Here is a 23,345-nt window from a genome sequence, read left to right as displayed (position 1 = left end):
AGAGTCCCACAGTGAGGGGTCCCTTTGGGGCTCTGGCCCTTCCCTGCATGGACACCCCAAGACCCTCTGCCTGGTCCACCTGGATGCTGGGACTCTAGGAGGGCGTATTTGACGGGTGAATCCCATGCAGTAAAAGCTCCAAGGAGCAGAGGTCCCGGTGAGCCCTTAGGCCTCCGAGGGAGATGAGGTGCCCCCCGCCAAATACCAGCACTGCCACCCAGCCCTGGATGCACCTTCCTGTCTGCAGACTCAGCGAGCGTAGGCGGGGGAGTCTGACTCTCACTAAATATCAGGGAGACCCAGATTAAAATAGCGCGTTGATGTTATTCTTCCCGCTGGGTTGACAAGGGTTAAAAGGAAAGACACATCCCCATGCTATGGGGATTGGAGGAAACGGGTGTCTTACCTGACTCGTGGGTGAAAACTGGAAAATTGCCAAAATGCCTCAAGAGCCTTAAAAACGCCCACACCCTTTGAGCCAAGACCCCACTTTTGGGAAGCCCTCAAGTAAATCAGAGAGATGGGGTGGAGCTCGTGTACCATGGACTCCCCGCAACTTTTTTTTTTAATATAAATTTACTTATTTATTTGGCTACGTTGGGTCTTCGTTGCCGCGCACGGGCTTTTTTTAAAAATTATTTTTGGCTGCATTGGGTCTTCCTTGCTGCACGTGGGCTTTCTCTAGTTGTGGCGAGCGGGGGCTACTCTTTGTTGCGGTGCACGGGCTTCTCATTGTGGTGGCTTCTCTTGTTGTGGAGCACGGGCTCTAGGCACGCGGGCTTCAGTAGTTGTGGCACGCGGGCTCAGCAGTTGTGGCTCGTGGGCTCTAGAGCGCAGACTCAGTAGTTCTGGCGCACGGGCTTAGTCGCTCTGCGGCATGTGGGATCTTCCCGGACCAGGGCTCGATCCCGTGTCCCCTGCACTGGCAGGTGGATTCTTAACCGCTGCGCCACCAGGGAAGTCCCTCCCTGCAACTTTATTTAGAAATAAAACATTGGAACTAACAGGCAAGGAGCAGATAGAGATATTCTCATCAATCCGTACGATGCAATATTATGCAGCCCTTAAAGTTACAGTTTTGATATTTAATTACGTGGAGAAATACTAAGACACTTTTAAGCAAAAATCGCAGGATACAAAACTGTGTACCTACGTTGTATTTAATATGTATGTGTACACTGGAAGACAGCCCGACCCAAAGTGGGTAGGAGGTTACAGACGATTTTAATTTTCCTATATATTCTTTTTTAGGCTTGTTTAAATTTTAATTAAAAGAACAGCTATTACCTTTTGTAATCATAAACAATATTTTAAAAAAAGAAAAGCTTATGCACAAACCAACCAAGGCCCGGTCTCTCTGGGAGCTCCGAGTTGGTGCAGATATTTTTCCAGGGAGGAGCAGAAATAAGTTCCCTTCCCCGGTGTTACCTCATGTGACCTGGAGGCTTTGCAGGCAGAAATGGGGTGTAGCTCCTTCCTGCCACCACACTTTTAAGCCCCTGCTGTGTGCCAGGCCCCTACTACGTCCACTCTGTGTGGCTTGTTCGGGGGATGTGAGAATGGGATGGACAAGGCTACCTCCACGCGGGGCGTGGGCTGTCCTGGCAGCGGTGGATGTAGACGCGGACACAGCAGCCGTGGCCACCCGCAGAGGGCGCGTGAGTGGAGTACGGATGGACGGAGGGAGAAAGGGGGTCGGGCTGAGGTTTAGGGAGGCCCGAGGGGGGAAGCAAGCGCTCTGGGCCCTGAAGTTCTTACCCCTATTTAGTTATATTAAATTCTGCCAAAGGCCTGACCAGGTAGGATTATTGTCGGCCCTGTGTGCAGGTGGGAAAACTCTGAGACTCGGGGAGGTCGAGTTTGAATTAGAAAAGAGCAGGGCCCTTGGGGTCCTTGGGGCGCTTGGTGACCTGTTACCTTGAGGGTGGCGCCTGTAGCTGTGGAAGCTGGGCGGAGCCGGCATGAGCGAGACAACTCAGACACCCCGCGAGTGAGTGGGGGGGTCGGGCCCCCAGCCTGCAGCCCTGATCTTCACCGCACACCTAAGGTTCCCACCTGAGCGTCCCCGAGGAGAGCCCCGCCCCGAAGCCCTCTTTCCCCAGGCAGGTCCCACTGGGCTCCGGCCCCCCACTGCGCCCGTGGCTGGGCCCGGCCGCTGCCCACCCGCACAGAGAGGAGCCGGCGGAGGGCGCACGGCAGCCCCTCTTCTCTCCCCTGCCTCTGACTAGAAGCCACCCGCACAGCCCCCCTGGGAGAAGCCTCGTCTGGGTGCCCGGGGATCCGAGGGACCCCATGGGAGCCTCAGCTCACGGTGGGACGTCTCCTGTCTGTTTCGTGTCCTCCCCCTCCCGGCGGGGCTGTGAGCCCCCGCGATCTGCCCCAGGCCCAGCCCTGACCTGCGACTCCGGCACAGACGAAGGGGAGTGAGGGTCCGAGTGTGGACGCCGGCTCCCTCCTCCTGACCCTCCGCACGGCCCCTGCATCTCCGGAAATACCACTAACACGTCCCTCTTGGGAATCCGTCCACAGGCTCCTCCATCTGGCACCCGGCATGTCGACAGGCAGCCAGAACTGAAGACAAGAGCAAGGTTGGTGGAATTCAATCTCTTCCGACGCCTTTTCCCCGGCTTCTGCGCTATCGTCACACGGTTAGGAGGACGCTGGCTGCGTCTGCGGGCTTGCCGGCCGGTCCCCACCAGGCTATGGGGCAGGTGGCCCAAGGCCTGGCGGTGCTGAGGTGTAAACAGGTAGATCAGCTGCTGGGTGGGACCAGGGGCCTTCCCGCACTGGCCCTGCCGACCTCTTCCTTTGTTCAGTGGACGCTGATGGCTGCGAACGTTTTGGGACAACTGCAAAGTTAGCGGGTCTCCAAACAGTCCCAAGACCATCCATAATTCTGACGCCAACGGCTAGTTCGAGGGGTCCTCACAGCTGCCTGCAGGTTCATTAGTGTATCTGAAGGACTCACAGAACTGTTACAGCCCCGGTTACGGTTTATCCCGGCAGGGGGCAGTGGGGAGATACAGAGTGAAATCAGCCCAGCACGGGGCAGGGTCCAGGAGGGGTCCGGACACACGGTGCCATCGTCTTCTCCCCGTGGAGTCCAGACTCGGCCCCTCCCAGTGATGGGTGACAGAGAGTATCTCACACGGAGTATTGCCAACCAGGGAAGCTCCGGGGCCGGAGATCTTAACGGTGCTCCATTAAATGATTGATTGGTTGGTTGGTTGATAGATTGGTTGCCATGTGGTTGATTTCACTCTCCAGGTGACATGACCCAAGACCACCAGAATCATAGGGTTGCTCTTTCTGGCATGGCCAGCCCCACTCTAAGAATTTTGGGTGCAGTTAGCCCCCTCCCTAAACAGAGACATCCTATCGGGTACGATCACCTTCCAGAAACTAGGGCAAGACCTCCCTCTGGGCCAGGCTAGACCACCTCTAGGCCAGGCCAAATTCCTTGCCTCTCAGAGGCCCTGTGCTGGGCGCCAGGCTGCAGGTGCAGTGTGAGAAAGGAGGCCGGCATATCCCTGACCCTTCCGGGGCTGGTGTCCCAGAGAGAGGCAGAAGCAAATAATGCAGCAGTGATTGGTGGGGCAGGAGAGCAGGGGAAGGAGCGACTTTACCTGGGATTGTTGTGGGGGTGGAGGCGGTCCTCCAGAGGAAATGAGCAGGAGCTGAGCCAGAGGATGAGAGGGTGCCAGCCCTGAAGAGAGGGAGAGGGAGTGCGGTTCCAGGCAGGGTGGGGGTTCGTGCAAAGGCCCTGGGGCAGGAACAGGGCAAGCTCCCTTTGGGTTGGGTGGCGGTGCAGTGAGCAGGGGAGGGGTCCCGCTGCCCCCGGGCTGCCGCGCCTCTGTCCTCACTGCTCCCTTTCTCCCCCGCACCTTCGCAAACGCGTTCCTTCCGCCGGAGATGCCCTCTCGTGCCCTTGCATCACGTATCCTGGCAAACTCCTCCTTTGGGTTTTAAGATTCTCCCAGAATGTCAGCCCCCAGAGACCTTGCCAACTCCTCCTCCTGCCCCACGTCCTCAACTCACACCCCGCATGCAGCTTCCTCTTCCCTAAAAGCCTGGAGGAAAGGCTCCAGTCTCTCTGTCCTGAATTCCCGGCTCCCACACGAGTCCTGACAGGTGACACACTCAAGCATTTGCGGGCTGAAGGAAGGAAGTGAATCCAGGGTGAACTGCAGCCCAGGGGACCACAGGCCCTCGAGGGGAGGCGTGTCAGCCAGCTTTGCTCTGTCAGGCACTACCAGGCCCTGTACCAGGGAGCCCCCCACCCCTGCAGGACCCCCACTGGGAGCCACACCCTGCAGGGCCCCGGGATAGTGCAGATGGGCCCCGGGTGGCGAGTGGTGTATGACCCACAGGACTCCTGGCCCGGCCTCAGGACGCCAGCAACCCCTGGCTTTCCACTCTGTCCCCCATGCGTGGTGTCCCAGGCATGCCAACCCTTTTAAAGCCACCAAACAGGCTCCGGATGAGCCGGGTGGCGGTGGGCCCTTGAAGACCCTGGCTACTCAGATGCCGCGTAGCAGCGGGTCTGCATCCATGTTTGGGAGATGGACGGGAAACTGCTGCAGGGGGCGGGGGGACCCACGGGGTTGCTACTGTGCCTGCGTGGGGTGTGCAGAGTGACGCTGGGATCACTGCGGAGCTCAGACCCAGCCTTCTCGGACCCAAGCCCGTGGGATGCCCAGAATTCCTTTCGGGGGTGAGGGGCTCGCTCTGCTGGTGGCAGCTCTGGGCCAAGAGGCCGAGGTGACCAGGGTCTCTGGGTGGAGGTGGGGAGGGGCTGAGAGGAGCAGAGCCTGGAGTGACTCTCAGCCCCTGCCCCCTCAGTCAGACAGTTCCCCCGGGAAGAGCGTGGGAGGCCGGCCGATCCGGGGGTCTCGGTGGCTCCCTGAGACTCCGGCAGCTGTGTTTGGCAGGAGGGACCGTTGCCCAGAGGAATTCTGCTCCAGGAGGAAAGGGACGGAGCTCTGCTGTTGGGCGTACTTCGCTCTTTACTGTTGATGCTGGTTCTGTTCGTTGGGTCCTTCAATAATACCTTGCGCTGTGGGAGCGAGGGGTCAGGGCTGCGGAGTCCCCCCACCCTTGGCTGTGGGGAGTGAGCAGAGCCAGAGGAGAAACCTGTCCCCAGACCTAGCAGACACCGCGGGGGCTCAGGGGTTGGGAGTTCCTGGTGGGGCTGGATGGAGACCCACCTCATGAACTTTGGCCCAGAAGTCGTGATGGGGGCATGGGCTGGTGGAGGGGACCCTCCTCGTATCGGGCCCTCGGGGTGGGTGGGACCCAGCCCAATTCAGCACACTCTTGCCAAGCCCGTTCTGAAAGAACTGAACAGAGGGAAATCCTCCCATTTTCTTTAGCAGTTGATTTCAGTAGGTTTGGAAGCCGCTGCTTTTTGGGCATCTGCCCCTTCGTGAATCATTCATGGCTCTCGGCTTGCGGCACTGAGGTGACTAAATCTCAAGCCCTGCTGTTCCTGATAGAGGCAGGAACAGGTGGACTTAGGTGCACGTTACGTCTGAGGGCCGTGGGGACCATCCTGCTACCCCTGGTGTGTCATGGCGACCTGGGGAAAGGTGGCCCTGAGCCGGGGTGGGAGGGCTCCGCGGAGGAGGACCACGTGCCCCGGGTCCTCTGTGTCCCCAGAGCCTCCCCTAACCAGGTCGGCGTGCCCAGCACCAGCCCCTGGATTCTGGACCTGCTGTTGAGCTGGCCTCGGGGCCTGCAGGGAGCCCAGCTGCTGCCAGGCCTGGTGGCAGCAGCCACCTCTGCTCTCAGCCTAGAGGCCACTGGCCCAGCAGAAGGGAGGCCCGCTGAATGCTGAAGGCCGGCAGGGCAGGGAGGAAGGGAAGGCTCGTTGCCCCGGGGGCTGGTCTTTGCCCTGGAGTTGGCTTCCTGGGCTTGTTTCCACAGATGCTTTGGGAACATTTGGGGCAGAGGCCAGCAGCCCGACAACAGTTGCCCTTCCGTGTCCTGGGACAGGATCCAGGCCCCAGTCATGCCCTGCTTGTCCCTCGTTTCACCCTCCCCGGGTCCCAGCCCCACCTCCGCCCCTCAGAGCCTCTCCTGTCTCGCCCGGGAAATGAGAATAAACTCTGGGCCTGGTGGGCCGGGCAGTGAGTGGGCACCGTCAGTGGGTGGACAGGGCAGTGGTGGGTGGGGCAGTGGGTGGGCGGGGCAGTGAGGGGTGTGGCAGTGAGTGGACAGGGCAGTGGGTGGGCGGGGCAGTGGGTGGGCGGGGCAGTGAGGGGTGTGGCAGTGAGTGGACAGGGCAGTGGGTGGGCGGGGCAGTGGGCGGGCCGGGCAGTGAGTGGACAGGACGGTAGGTGGACAGGGCAGTGGGTGGGCGGGGCAGTGAGGGGTGTGGCAGTGAGTGGACAGGGCAGTGGGTGGGCGGGACAGTGGTGGGCGGGGCAGTGAGTGGGCAGGGCAATGAGGGGGTGTGGCAGTGAGTGGACAGGGCAGTGGTGAGTGGACAGGGCAGTGGTGGGCAGGGCAGTGGATGGGCGGGGCAGTGAGGGGTGTGGCAGTGAGTGGACAGGGCAGTGGGTGGGCGGGACAGTGGTGGGCGGGGCAGTGAGTGGGCAGGGCAATGAGGGGGTGTGGCAGTGAGTGGACAGGGCAGTGGTGAGTGGACAGGGCAGTGGTGGGCAGGGCAGTGGATGGGCGGAGCAGTGAGGGGGTGTGGCAGTGTGTGGACAGGGCAGTGTGTGGGCGGGGCAGTGGCGGGTGGGGCAGTGTGGACAGGGCAGTGGGTGGGCGGGGCAGTGGCGGGCAGGGCAGTGAGTGGACAGGGCAGTGGGTGGGCAGGGCAGTGGCGGGCCGGGCAGTGAGTGGACAGGATGGTAGGTGGACAGGGCAGTGGGTGGGCGGGGCAGTGGGCGGGCAGGGCAGTGAGGAGTGTGGCAGTGAGTGGACAGGGCAGTGGTGGGTGGGGCAGTGGGTGGGCGGGGCAGTGAGGGGTGTGGCAGTGAGTGGGCAGGGCAGTGGGCGGGCAGGGCAGTGAGGAGTGTGGCAGTGAGTGGACAAGGCAGTGGTGGGCGGGGCAGTGGGTGGGTGGGGCAGTGAAGGGTATGGCAGTGAGTGGACAAGGCAGTGGTGGGCGGGGCAGTGGGCGGGCCGGGCAGTGCGTGGACAGGACGGTAGGTGGACAGGGCAGTGGGTGGATGGCACAGGCACAGATGACTTTCCCTGGGCACTCGGGTCCCCTTGGAGATAGTTCTCCCGGCCAGCTGACTGCTCCCTGCCCGGGCAGCGGGGAGAGAGCTGTACTTTTCTGTATTGTTCACTGCCTGCAAGGCAGCTAATGCACATGAACCAGCCAGACCCGGTCAGCTCCGGGTCAGCCCAGCGGGGTCTGCTCAGGGGGCCATCAGCCCCTGAGAAGTGCAGCAGAGGTGGCGTCACTAACTCCCTCTGAGTCCGGCCTCTGGGTGGAGGCAGCTCCACTGTTATGTGGTAATCCAGACGAGAGCTAACTCACTCGTCTGGAGGGCTGCTCAGCCGTCATCTAACTAGTGCCCCTCACGCCAGGCCCAGTGGGCTCCAGGACCCCCGGGAACCAGCTCCATTTCTGCGTCCAGCAACAGGGGCCAGCACCGGAGTCCGTGCCAGGCCGAGCCAGGAGAGAGAGGGCAGTCCTTCCTCACTGCCTGGAAGGTCTCCCTGACCGTGTGCTCCCCCGGGGGATGGGTGCCCCCCAGGACAAGGACGTGCGTCTGCTGAGCGTGCCCAGGGAAAACCCGTCGGAAGGCTGTGGTCCTAACTGCCCGTCCCCAGTGCATCGTTGGGCATTGGATCACGTGGTCATTCAACCCACAGCCACTGAGCACCTGCTGTGTCCCTTCCGGGCTGGGTACCGGGAGCACAGAGGTGAATAAGACCAGCGGGTCCCTGCCCTACAGGAGGGCCCACGTCATCTGGCAGGGGAGACAGATGGGCAGGTCCAGGGTGCAGGATGCTTGCCTGTGACAGGGGGAGGGACGGGGCCAGCTGGATGGGCCGCAGGGTGAGGGGGAGGCCAGCTTCCCGGAGCTGAGACTTGGCAGGTGTGCGGGAGAGTGGGTCACAGGGCCCAGCCCTGTTCTGGCTCTGGGTCCCGAGTCTGAGGAGCCGCGATCTGCTGGGGATTGAATGCGGGTCTCAGAGCCATGGCAAGGGGCGGCCCTTTGTCAGCTGAGTAGCTGGAGAGGAGCTCCTTGCGTGGAGAAGGTGGCCGGGGACAGCCGGGCGGGCTCCTGCTCTGGTGGGGGCAGAGGGAGCCTGGACTGACCGGGCTGGTCCCCCAGGCTGCGGGTCTCCACGGTTACCGTGTCAAGAGCCCGTGTCCTTCCCCACCCCCACCCCCAGCCCGGGGCACAGAGGTCCGGGCTGCTTACCGCGGGGGGACCTGGGAGGAAGCAAGAGCCCCTGCGCTGACTGTGAGGCCGCTGAGCAGGGAGAAGACAGGCTTGTTGAGATGGTCCTAGAGGCCCAAACGCAAGGACGGGGTGACTGAGCATGAGTGAGAACGTTTTAGTGGAATTCGCAGCGGCCGCCAGGGTGGGAGAGCAAGCCTTGGTGTTGGACTCTGCCTCTGCCCAGCTGTGTGACCTTGGGCAAATCACTAGCCCTCTCTGAGCCTCAGCCCCTAGGCTTTAAGTTGGAGATGAGTGGGTGCTGACCCCTCACGCGGTGTCCATGCAGCTTGTGTGTGAACTTAATGAGAACCAGGCGCCCCCATCACCGTTGTACGACGACGCTTCCCGGGACCAGGCTGAGCGGTGGGGACAGGGCTGGATGAGCTGCCCGGTCCTTTGCAGGTGTGAACAAGGCCCTGGAGAACACAACTGGGTATTGGGTTTGATTGTGAGGCTCCTTGGAACGAATTGGAGTCAGGGTAGGGAGAAAGTGAGAGAAAGCCCAGGTCTCCTGCCTCTGGGAGAATCACCTGGACTCGGCGCCCTCGTGTCTGGGCTCCCTGACCTGTGGGACGCGGGGACGCCCTGCCCTCTCCGGGGCTGGGAACCTGGCACAGGGAGGGGAGCACCGTGCAGCCACCTGCCTGCTCGGGACCCTGAAACGTGCCAGAGCAAACCCAGGTGCCCGCTGCCGCTCAAAGAGCCCGAGCCCCCTTCCGTCGGGGTCATGGTGACAGTAAGCCGGTGCCGCCCCACCTGTGCCAGGAAGTGTCCCTCTTGGTCTGGGGGACAGTTCTTGTGCCACTGCTGCAGCTCTCAGCTTAGGGGCACTTTTCTTTTAAAGCAACCAGTGTTTGTCGCCTTTGCAAAGAAGGGGCTTCCTGCCGTGAGCTGGAATAAACGGAACAGAAATAGAAGTAAGGATGATTTACCAGTGCCAAGCCCCTAACAGGCTGTGCCTGAGTCCTCAGAAACAGAAAGCGCCTTCCAAGCAGGTTATTCCATTTCATAGAGAAGGAAGCTGAGAGTCAAAGTTTTCTTTCAAATGTATTAAATGTGTGCGTACATCATTTTTGCCTAGTAAAATAGGCAACCTGGCCACAGGGGCAGTGATAAAACAGACCCAGTGTTACTGGCCTCCGATGGTGCATCTCCTTTGCAACAGCACTTGACGTTGTGTTTTACTGGGGGTGGCCGAGCCTCAGGGGTCAGGCTGAGCTCCTTGAGGGACCCCAGCCCCTGCCTCCGAGGGGCCCGGGGAAGCAGGGCAGGCCTCAAGAGGATGCCAGGGTCATAACTGGGGCAAGGAGAGGGGATGGACCAGCTGGACGAGTGACCGAGCGCAGAGATGACCACAGAGCAGCACACCCTCGCCCTCTTCTCTTTCCCTTCTAGATGCAGAACAGGCTTCCAATCAGGTTTACCCAGGCACCACCCCCTATGCCTTTCAGGTTTGTCCCTCCCACTACCGTGTCGGCCTCACATCTGGTCCTGGTGTTGTCCCATTCTCGCTGGTGTTGTGCTGAGCGTAGCCAGACCTGGGGGTCATCCACTTGGCGGGGGTCTATGACGGGTGTTAGCGTCCTGGGGCTGCCATACAAAATGCCACAGACTTGGGGATCTTAAACAGCAGAAATGTATTTTCTCACAGTCCTGGAGGCTGGACGTCCAAGATCAAGGTGTGGGCAGGTTGGTTTCTCCTGAGGCCTGTCTCCTGGGCGTGTAGAGGGCCGTCTTCTCCCTGTGTCCTCACATGTCATCCCTCTGTGCATATCTGTGTCCTAGTCTCCTGTTCTTCTAAGGACACCAGTCAGATTGGATCCAGGCCTGTCCTAAAGACTCCGTTTAAACCTAATTGCATCCTTAAATGTCCTATACAATCACATTCTGGAGAACTGGGGTGTTGACTTCAACGTATGAGTTTTGGAGGGATGCAATTCAGTTCATAATGCGGCCCCTCCCAGGCTGCTGGCGCCATTGCAGCGGGTGTGGACCACTGAGAGGGGCTGGACAGAATTCCAGGGGGTGGGAGGAAGGGACTTGCTTAGAAAACAAGAGAGGAGCCATGAGTGGGTAGGGAGAGGGGGGCCCTTTGTGGAGATGGGTCCCGTTTAGACGGGGCACGTGGGAGGTGTGGAGAGTTAGGTACGTGGGTGGTCCCAGCAGGGGTGAGGGCCGCCGAGTCAGACGACAGAGGCGGGGCTGGTGGAACGAGCTGCAGTACGTCCCCGTAATCGACATGGAGAATACGGTCTCTGAGCAGCGCAATTCTGCCTTTGCCGTTGCAACGCGCAGAAACACAGAAACTGCATCGCTTGCTCTCATCCTCCGAAAAACAGATAATCTTGACGCCGTGAAAGCTTGGTGATCACGGGAGCGGTTCCGGCCGGCGCTGAAAGCGTGGCTGCTTTGCTTGCAGCCAGGGTCACCTGCTGTGTCTTCTGGTTACAGCTGTGCTGTCGTTCATTCAAGCCTGCATGTTTATTTTAAGAATCCTTTCAACCTGCAAATGAAAAGTATCTCGTGAGCCGGCATTTCTGTTGGAGTGTAATTGCCTCTGAAAGGTTCTTCGCGTTGACAGTCTGCCTCAGCCTCCTCCTATCTCCTCCTCTCCTAGGAAACCAGAACCTCTGCAGAGAGCATCATTTCCGCCCCTGCTTCCAGCACCTCAGGGTCTCCGAGCCGCGTGATTTATGTAAGTTGGATTCTCTCTGTGGAGAGTGGGGAAGGGCCCCGGGGCCTGGGGTCGTTGCTGAGTGTGCCCTCGGAGTGGGGGACCAGGGCCAGCACCCCCCACGAGGCCGCGGGAGGGATTGGTGCAGACCGTGAGGCTGGGTCGGAGCCTCCAGTGTGGATGTGCTGTGTGACCGCGGCTGCCCCGGGATATGGCGACAGGTGCACGGAGGGGTGTGCTCACAGCTGTGGCTACAGAGGTGTCGGTGAGTCACACCCGCATCCCCACAGCCAGGACTCACCTGCGTAAATAACACTCGGGCACGTGTCACAAATAACAGTGCAGATCTGTGCCCGCTGCTGTGGAAAGTTCCTAACGTGTTTTTAAAAGACGCATGTGAAGGGTAATGTACGTTATGTGATCCCATTTTCGTTTGTGTGTGTATGTATTTGTGTGCACATGTATGTTTGGGTACATTGTGTGTGTGTACGCATATGTGTATATGTGCACGTGTGTGTGTGCGTGCATGTGTATTATGGGAATGGGTATTTGTGTGTGTATGTGTGTACGTGCACATACAAGTCTAAAAATGATTGGGAACATCTTAGCGAATAGTTAATAACAGTTACCTCTGGGTGGTGGGATTAGAAATGGAAGGTGATTGTTGTAATTATTTGCTAGTTTACTTGTCTAAGTGGCAAACTTCATTGTCTGGGAAAGAGCCTGTGCAGGGTTGGGGAGGGGAAGGGGGGGCGAGCCCTGGACTGGGTATCTTGGCCCAGCTGCACACCCGAAGGACAGCCAGTGACTTGGGACAAGTCGCCTCTCTCATCCCCCCTGCCACCCGGCCAGGGCCTCATTTTTCTCTCACACATTGGAGATGGGATTCGCTCTTCTTAACACTGCTTTTCACTCCCCGAACTCTCATTCTAGTTGGGCTAGGGCCATTCCTGACCCGAATTCCGATGGGTGATAATAACAAGGGTTCTAGTCCGGAGGGTAAATTGCAGGATGACTCTTTGCAGATGCAAACCCGGAGGCTCAGAAAGGCAGCATGAAGTCACCAGGCAGCTGTGTGCCCTTGGGCGAGATGTTAGCCTCTCTGAGCCTCTGGGAGCTCACCTGTACCTGGGGACCCACAGAGCCTGCTGCCCAGGGCCACTGAGGTACTGAGTGGGAGGCCCCGGGCCCAGCCCTGAGCCCAGAGGGAAGACCGGAAACGCTCGCTCGCTGGGATTACTGTTATGACATCTGTGCTCGTTTGCTGGGGCCGCCGTAAAGTACCGCAGACCAGGGGGCTTCAACCACGGAAATGTATCTTCTCACCGTCCTGGAGGCTGGGAGTCTTGAGTCAAGGTGTCTGGAGGGTTGGTTCCCTCGGAGGCCTCTCTCCTGGACGTGTAGACAGCCGTCTTCTCCTTGCGTCCTCACGTGGTCGTCCCTCTGTGCACTTCTGTGTCCTAATCTCCTCTTCTCAGAAGGACACCGGGCGCACTGGATCAGATCCCACCCTAACGACCCCTTTTTACCTTAATCACCACTTTAAAGGCCCATATCACCAAATGTAGTTACTTCTGTGGTGCGGGGGGCTAGTGGTTCAACATAGAAATTTGGGGGGACACGATTTAGCCCCTAATACCATCATCATCATGAATAATAATAATAATGACTATTATTATTTGAATGAGATAGTATTTGTGAAGCACTCGGCATGCGGCCAGGCATGGTCGTGTCCCCAGACTTCAGCTGCTGCTGGGAAACTGCTCATTAAACATGAACTATTATTTTTTGAACAAATTGGTGCTTGTAAGAGGCTTAGGCACGGTAGTGACCACGTAACCGTGCAGTGAGCAGGGACAGTGGTCTCTGAGATCACTGTTGCTTTAAAGGTCATGCAGCGGTAAGCAGCGGAGCTGCCTTTGAACCCAGGTCTCCGCCACCACAGAGCTTGGGTTCTTCCCAGGGAATCCCGCTACTCAGCGCTGAAAACCAGCCCTGCTGGGTCCCTTCTTCCACCTGGCAGTTCTCAGCACAGCCAAGTCCACGCCCCTTGATCAGGTCACATGGCCTCCCCGCCCTTGGGGAACACGAACTTGCCAAGGATGACGGTGGGCAAAGAAGTTGCCCACCAGCTGGGTGTGCCTTCAGCCGAGGTAGATTCCAGCTGGTCGCACCGTCCCAGCTGAGATAGACTTCTTGCTCAGCTAATACGAATGTTCTGGATTCCAGTTTTAAACAGAAGGCCTTGAAGTGTACACACGGCTATATTTTTAAAAAACTAAAAATTAAAAAAATAAATAGAAGACCTCGGGCGAATTCATTGAATCCTGTCTCCTGAAATCTGAAGCACCAGTTGTTAGTTTGACACTGCAGAGGTGCCTTGAGTCCTGGGTACCAAGGAGCGTACTCTGCTGTCTCCTCTTGCCTCTTGGCGTCCCAGTTAGGTGCAGCTCAGAGAGGTGCAGAAGCTAGTCTGTGTCACAGCCTCTGAGTCATGCAGCCACCGTCCAAGGACCTGCATCCATTTCTAACACACGGACTCCCAGCACCATGGCCAGCGCCCAGCCGGGAGACGTCCCACCCTGGCCATCCCTCCCAAGTCAGGGTTGGTATCAGCACCAGTTGGCAGGGCACATCCATGCAATTCCTTCACTGAGGAGACGAGAGTCTGGTCAAGCCTGCCCTTCTTATCTCAGGCTCAGCCCCTGCTCTTCCTTCCATCTCCCTGTTGGTATCTCCTGTCACCCTACCGTGCACCCGACTCTGCTTAGCGCTGGGCACACTCAGGACCTCAGGACGGCGGTCCCAATCCATGCACCAGCTCAGCATGCTTAAAAGGATGCCAGCCGCCTGGGACCCGCCTGCTGTGGGACGGTTGTTCTCAAATGCAGCCTCCTCTCCCTCCCTCCCCCTTCCTGCCCATCAGGAAGAGATCAATTCCCCGTGATGTCCCTGTGCGCAGGAATGGCAGGGAATTTATCATGTGATGTGGCTACCGTCTCCCACACGGGCTGTGAGCTCCTGGCGGGCAGGGCCGTGCCTCACTCACCTTAGTATCTAGGATAAAACATGCACACAGTAGGTGCTCAATAAATTGTGGGTTTTTAAAAGTAATCTTTTCACTGCCTTTTTCTTGATTACAAATGTAACCCACATTTATTAGCAAAAAAATAGTGATTGGCGCAGAGGTGAAAATGAATACCATTTATAATCCTCCCAGCCAGAGTAGCCACTGTTAATGTTTTGAAGTACGCCCTTTAGGTCTCTTTTTCTCTGTGTGCATGTATTTTTTTTTAACAAAACGAGGTCACATGGTCACATTGGCTATATTGCTTTGTAACCTTTCTTCACCGTGGCAATAAAGCAGTCAGTCGGCATGGCATAAAAGCAGCATCATAAGATTATATTATCGGTAGGATTATATTATAGCTAGAACATCATCTATGGTCGTATCTTATTATTATTTGTTATGCTGGATACAGCGTAAGGGAGAAGAAAGCTAAGGGAAAACACTTGTACGTACACACACTCCAGTGGCCTTCCGCCAATTAGACAACATAGCCCACTGTCATGGCAACCGCCGCAGAACTTGGATGCAAGGAGATGCATCTGTGAGCCCCGCTGGGCAGGACAAATGCTGAGGAACCAGGAGCACAGCCGCCTAGCCGGCCAGCTGGGGGCGGGCAGGCTTCTTTCTGAGCAGGGTCGTGTTGGTGGCAGTTGGCGTCGTCGAGCTGCCTCCCTGACCCCCGCTGTCAGGGCAAGGCGGGCGCTGCGGACTGTGCAGCTGGGGCTGAGAAAGCCAGCGGGCACTGAGTGCTGTGACCACAGCAGGACAGAGGCGGGCGGGTGGACACAGCCTGCACAGTGACCTGTGAATGCCGGCCTCTCCCAGCCCCACGGCAGCATCGCCCTTTATGTCGAGCCGTGTTGATGGCCACGAAATCCAGCAGATGGACAAGGCCCAGGCGGTACTCCCGTTTTCAGGGGGAGACAAAGACCCAGAGAACCCAGCTGGCTTTGGCAAATGCGCGATCGATTCTAGTTCCATTCGGCATGCCTGCCCCGAGGACCTGTGCCGTGTCAGGCGTGGAGTTAGGGAGAGGGACTCCATGGTGAATCAGGGTCCTGAACCCCTGGGAGCCACCAGCCTTAGGAGAAAAGGAGACAGATGCGCCCACAAAATCAGCACCTTTACTCACAGGAGAAAAACGTCCAACTCAGGTGGCGGAGGGGAAGCAGGCTGAATCTGGAAGGACCAGAGGATGAGCCGGGCAGAGAGGCCTGGGAAGGGCATTTCGGAGAGAGGGAACAGCATGCACCAAGCCCTCATGTAACCGAAAGTGCGGTCCGGCTGCTCGCCGCTCAAAAGCCAATGAAGAGGCAAGGTTGGTGGAAAGGAAACTTTGCTTTATTTTGGATGCCGGCAACCGGGGCGGGGTAGAGGAGGGTGGACTCCTGTCCAAAGGCTGACTCCCCCCGCTGACAATCACTGGGCAAGAGCTTTTATAGACGGAGGGAAGGGGCTACGTGCAGAAACTGCACAGTCAGCTCTGACAGTCGTCTTGAAATTGGTCATCGGCGGTCTGACCAGCGTCATCTTGATTGTTTTAAGTACAGTTAGTCTTCAGTTCCAGGGTCAGTTTGTTCCCATTTCCTTGAGGCCAATTCTTGGAATTGTGGCCACTTACGTCATGGCTACAGTCTGGTCATCATGTAGTTAACTTCTTCCACCTGGTAGGGGTTTCAGTATCTGCAAGTCAGCTCCCAGGATACAGCTCAGAATATTATCTGTAGCCCTTAAGGAGGAACTAAAGGTCTTTGACTTTGCTTAATGATTAAACTATTATTATTTTGTCTCCTTTGACTGTTTTCCTTTGTTTCTGCATCTTCTCACTTCTCTGATTAAACTTATTCTTTGGCTGAAGGTTTTCTACAGACGAAAGGCAGGCAGAGGACATGGGTGGAAACACCATAGGGTCCTGCTCTGTTTCACTCAGGCTCTGGATGTTCTGGAAACTGTAAGGAGTTGAGCGTGACAAGGGGCATGGGTGGGGGAGTGAGAGGCTTGGATGAGCAGATACACAAGGGCCAGATCCCCAGGGGCCTGAGTTCAGATTTCCCCAGAAGACAGAGAGGAGCAGCTCAAAAATGCTGATCTGGTGGCACCACAGTTACAAACGACAGACTCAGGGTTTGAACTCAGGTCTTCTGAACGTTGCCCAGGGTTCCCAAGGGAATCGCCAGAGATCTGAGGCATCAGGTGTTCACTCTCTCAACCTACGTCACAGATGGCAGGGATTGCCCCTAGCGTACCCAACAACTCATGCGAGCCTTGGAGTTGGTGGTCAGGGAAGTCTTCCTGGAGGAGGTGGGCTGCCGGACTTCAGAGGATGAAAGAAAGCTGGAGGGTGGAGGCTGAGCCTGGCACACTTGGGGAAGAAGGAGGAGACACCTTATGATGAATGGGCTGGAAACATCAGGGCCAAGTTTGGAAACTGCAGTGAGGGCTGTGTCACCCATCCCGGAAGGGGCTGCCGGAGGATGTGAGCTGGAGGACGACGGGGTGCAGCTGGAGTTTGAGCGACGTGGCCCTGGCGGAGAGGAGAGCCATGGTGGGGAGCATGGCTCTGGACTCAGACAGCCTGCGTCTCCTCCCTGGCTGTGTGACTCTGGGCAAGTTACCCGGCCTCTCTGGGCTCCGGTTCTGCCTCTATGAAGAGAAGGTCCTGTGAGTGCCCCCTGGGCTCAGCCCAATGCTGTCCAGGGCGGAGAGCGTAGTGTCACGCTGCTGTTGGTGGTGTTTGTTAGAAGAATTGCTGGCAGGACAGCCCCCCAGAGGCTGTGGCTGGATAGGGACGCGGGCAGTGAGGGCCTTGACCAGAGCTGCCTGGGTCTGGGAAGGGGCAGAGAGGAGGGCGGGGGCAGCGCTGACCTGGCCGGGGGCACCGAGGGAGGCCGGGGTTGAGATGAGGGTTCCTGCTGGGTTTGGGGGTTGAGCCGAGCCAGCGGGGGCAGCCCCAGTGGCCAGCTTTGCCTGTGGCTGGCAATGCCAGGCTGAGATTAATCCTCAGAGGGGACCCGGGGGAAGGAGGTGACTGGTGTGTCAGCTCCAGGAGGGACGGGAGCCTGGGCATCTGCCCCACCAGGAACTGGCTCGTGCTGGGAGCAGGCTGGGGCCTCATATCCTCTCTTCCGTTGGGCTCGTGGGCTGTAAACATTCCGTCGGCGCTGGAGGGGTGCTGCAGGGACACGGGGACTGAGACCGGTCTTTGGGGGGGAACCTCGGCCCTGCTGTGAGAGCCAAGCCGAGGCGGCCACCCCGCTCCAAGGCCTGTCCTGTCACGCGCCCCCAGGCAGCGCCCGGAGCCAGGAGGAGGGGCCGGCGGGCGGTGCAGGGGAGGCCGGGCCCAATCGCAGGGGAGCGAGCACCCAGGTGGACCTCACCTAAGCAGATGTGGTGGCCCCAGGTGCGTCACCACAAGTGAGCACCTCTGCAGTGACCTTGCTGAGGCCACACAGCTGGCCGGCAAGCCGCAGGCAGTTGGCTGCGTATTGAAAGCGCTCCAAAGCCCTGAGTGTATGTGTGTGAGTGGCTGGGTAGGGAGGTGTGTACGTGTGTACTAGTTTGGGTGGGTGAGGTTGTGTGGGTGCGAGTGAGTGTGTGGAGGTGTGGGTGTGTCAGTGTCTCCCCTCCACAGTTGTAGGCGGGTACGTTCCCTGTGTGCGTGCATATGTACACATCTGTGTGCATACGTATATTGTGCGTGCAGGCCTGCATGTACGTGTTGGGTGTTTGCATGTGTGCATTCATGCATGCACACATCGTGCATGTGTTTAAATGCATGTATGTACATCTTTTACGTATGTGTGTATTTTATGCGTGCGCACGTGTGTATGTGCGTTGTGTGCATACAAGTATACTATGTGCCTGTGTATCTATGCATCATCCATGTGTGCATTTGTATGCATGTCTACATGTGTGTGTTTTCTGTGCCCGCATGCACATTATGTGTGTGTGCAGGTCTTTGTGTTTGTATGTATGCATCCAAGTGTGTATGTACGTATGCATGCATATATGTGTGTATGTGTTTTCAGTGCCCGCACACGTGTATTTGTTTACACGTACGTGTGTATGTATGTATGCAAGCATAGATGTGTGTGTGTGTGTGGTTGTGTGTGTATTTAGACCACGGGCTGAGTTCTCACTGTCTGCGGGGACGCAGGCCCGTGTGCCACGAGGCTTCCCCACGCCTTTGCCCCTCGGCCCCATTTTGCTCAGACCCACCTCTACCCATGGCTGCCAAGCGACCACGCCTCCAGGTGTGGGTCTGACCACCCCCTCGGCTCTTTCCTTCCTCTCGCAGGCCAAGCTGGGCGATGAGATCCTTGACTACAGAGACCTGGCCGCTCTCCCTAAGAGCAAGGCCATCTACAGCATCGACCGCCCCGACATGATCTCCTACTCGCCCTTCATCAGCCACTCGGTGGGGGACAGGCAGAGCTGCAGCGAGGTACGGCCCTGCCCGGCCCGGGGCCAGCCTGCGGGGCGTGGCGCCCATAGCCGGTCCCCTTGGCGTCCGTCCCCACGGCCGTCCGGCGGCCTCAGCCTGCTTTACCCCCTCAGATAACCTGCGCCTCCTCTTTAAAGAATTCCCAGTGTGCTCTGGCCCCGAACTGCCCCTCGCAGACACACTGACGGAGAGGGTCTGGACAGGCCCCCTCGGCGGGGGCAGAAAGCAGGAATCTCGCTGGCGATCAGGAAAGTGACAGGAGCAAAGCGAGAGTCTCTTTATTTTCTTAAGTTGGGCTGATGTTCATCATCGGGAAATGTATCCTGTTCCTTTGTCCAGAACGCTCCAGGCCACGCTCCGGCTCTCCCAGCCCTGGCCTGTCCCCCCGTCCCGTGAACTCCCCGGGCTGATTTGACCCCTGGGTGAACCACAGACAACTTCTTGCCCGCTGTCCCGTGGGCAGTGTCCTTTGCTGGGCCTTCCTAATCACGGCTGCTCCTCTCCATTTAACCTGGAATTTGCTGATGAAGTCGCTTTTCCTTCTTGAGACTTCAGTGTGACCAGGCCATGGGGATGGCTGGGATGGTGAGGCGGTGTGTTTGGCCAGCTGTCGGCCGTGTCTGTGTGCCGGTCATGTGTGGTGGCCCAGCATGGGCGCCCCACTCTGAGTCTCCCAAGGTGTAGCCGAGGCTCCGGGGCGCCGGGCTCGATGGGGTCGTGCAGGCAGGCCCAGCCTGGCAGACACCTGCTGTGGTCCAGCAGCTGGCACAGCTGCAGGGCGTGAGCACAGGGCGGGGACAGCCCAGGGGTCCAGAGGTTCACAGCACACTCACCGGTCACGCCGTGGTGGCTGGTCCTTGTCGCTGATACCACAGTCGTCACCCGTTCCTCAGGCCCGCTCTCACTCTGCACTGACGCTGGGCTTCTGCGTCGCTCCACTTCCTGTGGCCCGGCACTTTGGGAGTGACCGTCCCAGGATGTAGAAGAGAAGACGAGGGTGAGGGAGAACGAGTTGGGCCCAGGACCGTGCGGCTCACGGGGGCAGAGCTGGTGCTCGGGCCCTCGTGGCTGACTTTGGTCACTGCTGCCTCCGTGCCGGCTGCGGCCGTTGCCCAGAGCGAGGTATTGGGGTTCTGTCCCTCCTCCATCTCGTGGGACCTCGAGGCCTCTGCCCTCCGCAGGCGCTGCCATGCCCGGGCTGGGAGGCTGCTCAGAGGTGGTCTCCGTGGGAGCCCTTCTGTGGGCAAATGGTGGAGTGGGCCACAGGACGTGGGTCAGCACGCTGAGCTGAACAGACACTGGCCTCGGGGTCGGACCGCTTCCCCTGCTTCTCTGGAACTGCAGCCTTCCAGCAGTTCATCCGAGTGTGGGAAGCTAGCAGAGGGAAGAGCAGTGGGCTGGGAGCACAGAGATCTGCCAGCCTTTCTGAGCCTCAGTCTCCCCTTCCATGAAATGGGAAGATTGGGAAACACTTTCCCCTTGCCGTGCTAATGGTACGAGCAGACGTCCCCAGTCGCCAGGGCTCCTCCTCGGAAACTCTCCACGGCGTCTTCCTACCTGTCCAGGAGAGGGGGAGACAGGTGAGCTTTCCTGCCTAGAAGCCCCGTTTCCAGAGCCCCTTCTGCCACGCACTCCCTCCCTAAGTCCTGGTAACACGTCTGTAGGTGGCAGGCGGTGCTCACCTGCTCCAGCGGGAGGTGCCTGGCCGGGGAGGCCGGTCACCTCTCCCCAGGGCCCCGATGACCCCCCCCTACCCCGCCCACTGGTCCTCACGCCAAGCCCCGAGGCTCCGAATCGCGCTTCCTTTCTCTGGACCCCTTTTCTCTCTTCTGAAGAAACCTGAGGGTGATGGGCTCGCAGGGTGTGGCCACCCAACGCCCGGAACCAACAGGCTTCCCTTCGGAAATGGGTCCTCGTGGGGGAGAGGCAGGGCGGGGGCGGGCCAGGATGAGACGAGGTCCAGGCTCATCCGCACAGAGCACTGTCCTGGGGGCCTTTTCCTCGGGTGCCATTGACTGTATTTCTCCAAAAAAGGAGGTTTTGGAACGTGTGTTGGGTCTCGTGCTGGGGTTCCCTCCCGTGTGGAGGGGGGTCCGTGGTGAAGCTGAGCCTGGGCCGGGGCGCTCTCCTCCCCGAGTGCCCACCAGGCGCCGGGCCTAACGGGTAACTCTATGTTGTGTCCACAGTCCCCTCGGCTGCTTTCGCCAACGCCGCCTGAGGTAACCGCCCCCGGCCCACCCCGTTTGCTCACGGCGCTGCCGCCCGGATGGTAAAGATAACCGCCCGAGGCTCCCCTGGAGGGTCTCCCAGGCCCTTGACTGCGGCCTCTGACTGTGGCATCAGGCCGTGACCCTCTGAGGCTGGGGCGTCCTCCTCGGCGTCGGTTATTTTTATAATCATATCTCATCTGCATGCTTCCCTTGCGTCTGTCGGTCCTGCGATGCGGACACCTGGGACACCTGTGTCTGACCTGAGGTCTGGGTCACGGCTTTCTTTAGAGAAAAAGTCCAGGGGCTGGGTTAGCCTGGGCCACCTCACGCGCCTCCAAGTGGGACTTGTGGGAATATCTTGGGTCCTCGAGGACACATGTGCTGAAAGCGTTTCTCTATCAAATAGCACGAACTAGCAGCCAGCTCTTCTTTCTTGTTTCTCAAAACTGATCCGCGACATAGACAGCCACCAATCAGACTCCAGTCTGCATGGGCGTCAGACCTTGGGTCCAGGAACGTGACAGCCAAAGCCTGCATGTGGGCACCTAGCACCGAGCTGCCACGCCCACGTGTGGCCGCGAGCCCCGGGCACAGCGCAGGCGAGAAGACAGGACGTCTGTGTGGTGTAAACTGGCCAGCGGGGCTGTGCAGAGGATGCCCCGGGGCTGGAGACTAGACTGCAGGGCTGTAGCCATCCCAGGGGAGCGCGCGTGCCCATGGCCGGGATGGGCCGGGCCAGAGGGGCTCGGGGTGAAGCGTGGGTGGGGCCTAGCAGGTGTGCGCCCAGCATGAGGGCTGCCTGAGCGGAGCGCGCAGGTGGGCACACAGGCAAGCTTTAAGGACAGTGGCTCCGTGGGTTCTGCTAAAGAGCAAACCCTAGGAGGCGGGAGGTCAGCTTGGAAGGGCGTGGGAGCCGTGAGCGCCAGACCCAGACTCTCCCATCGCTCATCCCACGCCAGCCTGCGGGGGCAAAGCGGCAGCGTCCACCCCACGGCAGGACGCTGGCCCGTGTCGTGACTCAGGCCAACGTGCCGAGCTGTGGCAGGCGGGCGGTCTGCTCTGCCCCCGTGCCATGGTGCCACGCCATCTCACGCCACCTGTCACCTGCCCTGACCACTCCGGACAGCGGCCATCCTGCTTGAACGGAGTCTGCGTTGTCAGTGCTTGTGGGTCTGACTCAGCTGGGCTTCTGGGCCGGGGCGGGCGGGGGGGGGGGGGGCTTCTTCTTACTGCCCGCACCTGGGGAGCCCCCATCAAGGCCGGGGGGAATACAGAATCTCAGTGGTTCTCAAACTGTATTCCAAGGGGCCCTGGGTGCCGGGAAGGATGGGGCAAGAGGGAGCTGAAAGACAGAGGTAGATGCAGGTGCCTCTGCCTCCTCTGTGGGAGCCCCAGCCGCAAGGAGGGGCTGCTGGAGGCGTGGGCGGGACCCTGGCCTCCGGTACCTGGCAGGCACGGGGACAATGCTCAGGCCAAGGGGAGTGTCAGCACCAAGGCCAGCCCCCCATCTGCCTCTGCAGATGTGCCCTGGCCGGTGGGGGGGCTGCGTCCTGGGGCCGTGTTGAGTCAGCCTCTTGGGTCAGGAGGGCAAACGCCCGAGTGGAGGGCGGAGGGGTGGGTGGATAGGGGTGGGCAGTGCTCTCGGCTCCAGGGTTCACCAGGCTGTCTTCTCCCAGGGGGATCATGATGACCGCTCCTACAAGCAGTGCCGGACCTCCAGCCCGAGCTCCACCGGGTCGCTCAGCCTCGGCCGTTACACCCCGACCTCGCGGTCGCCCCAGCACTACAGCCGTCCAGGTACACGCCCCCCGCGGCCTCTTTTTACCCCCAGGAAGCTGTGCTTCTTGTGGCTTTTCCTCTTATGAGTCTGTCTCTTACTTTAGCACCTGGAAAAACGACCAGCAGGGCGTGGGATTGCCAGTGGGTGATGGAGAGCCCGTCCTTTTAATGACATAATGAAAAGGCCCTCTCCTGCCGGGGCAGGGAGGTTAAGTGCAGAGGCAGCTGGTTACCCCGTTGGTTAGAGGAGCCGGCCTGTGAAACACACAAGGCAGCGCTGAGCACGTAGAATCCAGCTAGTGTGTCCGTAGCGAGAGATGTCAGGAAGGTAAAACAGCACAGAGGGCAGGAGACCAGAAGTCACTTAGTTCCAAGCTCGCGTGGTTCTGGGAAGGTTTGCACTATGAAGACAAAATCAACAAACAAAAGCTAGAGTCAGCATATGCATTGACACTTCACCGGTAGCTGGGTTAGTGGCCCCAAGGACAGCTGTCCCCATGGGAAGATTTGCAAGGGGCCACTGCCAGCCCCCTCCCAGTGGGGAGGAGCCCGAGGAGGGTCCTCTACACCATCCCACCTCATCCCCTGCCTGGCGCCCAGCTATGTATTCCATTCCTTTCCCTTTAAAAATCCGCGTTGCCCTCAGCGTGTCCAAGCCACGGGGACTCCGCACAGAGGCTGCTTCTTGAGGGATTTTTCCAGGCATCTCCTCCTCGGCCAGCTGTTGCATGGTTCCATCCTCACCTCCATGGACTCA

The 23,345-nt window shown here is 59.1% G+C and overlaps 1 protein-coding gene across 22 annotated transcripts in view; it reads left to right on the top strand.

The window, feature by feature from the left end:
- The window catches only part of ABLIM2 (actin binding LIM protein family member 2), a 152,328-nt gene that overhangs the window by 78,829 nt on the left and 50,154 nt on the right, over positions 1–23,345 (top strand). For 10 of the 22 annotated variants that reach the window (XR_009503397.1, XR_009503396.1, XR_009503391.1 and 7 more), the window contains exons 8-13: positions 2,530–2,588; positions 11,029–11,106; positions 18,453–18,599; positions 20,060–20,179; positions 20,786–20,818; positions 22,486–22,606. Coding sequence is in view for 2 of the 22 variants with exons in the window: in XM_059923663.1 (XP_059779646.1) it covers positions 2,530–2,588; positions 11,029–11,106; positions 18,453–18,599; positions 20,786–20,818; positions 22,486–22,606 (438 nt within the window). In the remaining 20 variants the exon portion in view is untranslated. The remainder of the gene's footprint in view (positions 1–2,529; positions 2,589–11,028; positions 11,107–18,452; positions 18,600–20,059; positions 20,180–20,785; positions 20,819–22,485; positions 22,607–23,345) is intronic. The other 12 variants (XR_009503401.1, XR_009503400.1, XR_009503395.1 and 9 more) reach the window with 2 other exon arrangements.

Source organism: Balaenoptera ricei, chromosome 5, assembly GCF_028023285.1.
Source record: "Balaenoptera ricei isolate mBalRic1 chromosome 5, mBalRic1.hap2, whole genome shotgun sequence".
NCBI classification, from domain to species: domain Eukaryota; kingdom Metazoa; phylum Chordata; class Mammalia; order Artiodactyla; family Balaenopteridae; genus Balaenoptera; species Balaenoptera ricei.
Note: the sequence above shows the minus strand (reverse complement) of the source record. Positions and strands in the feature narration are given on the sequence as shown.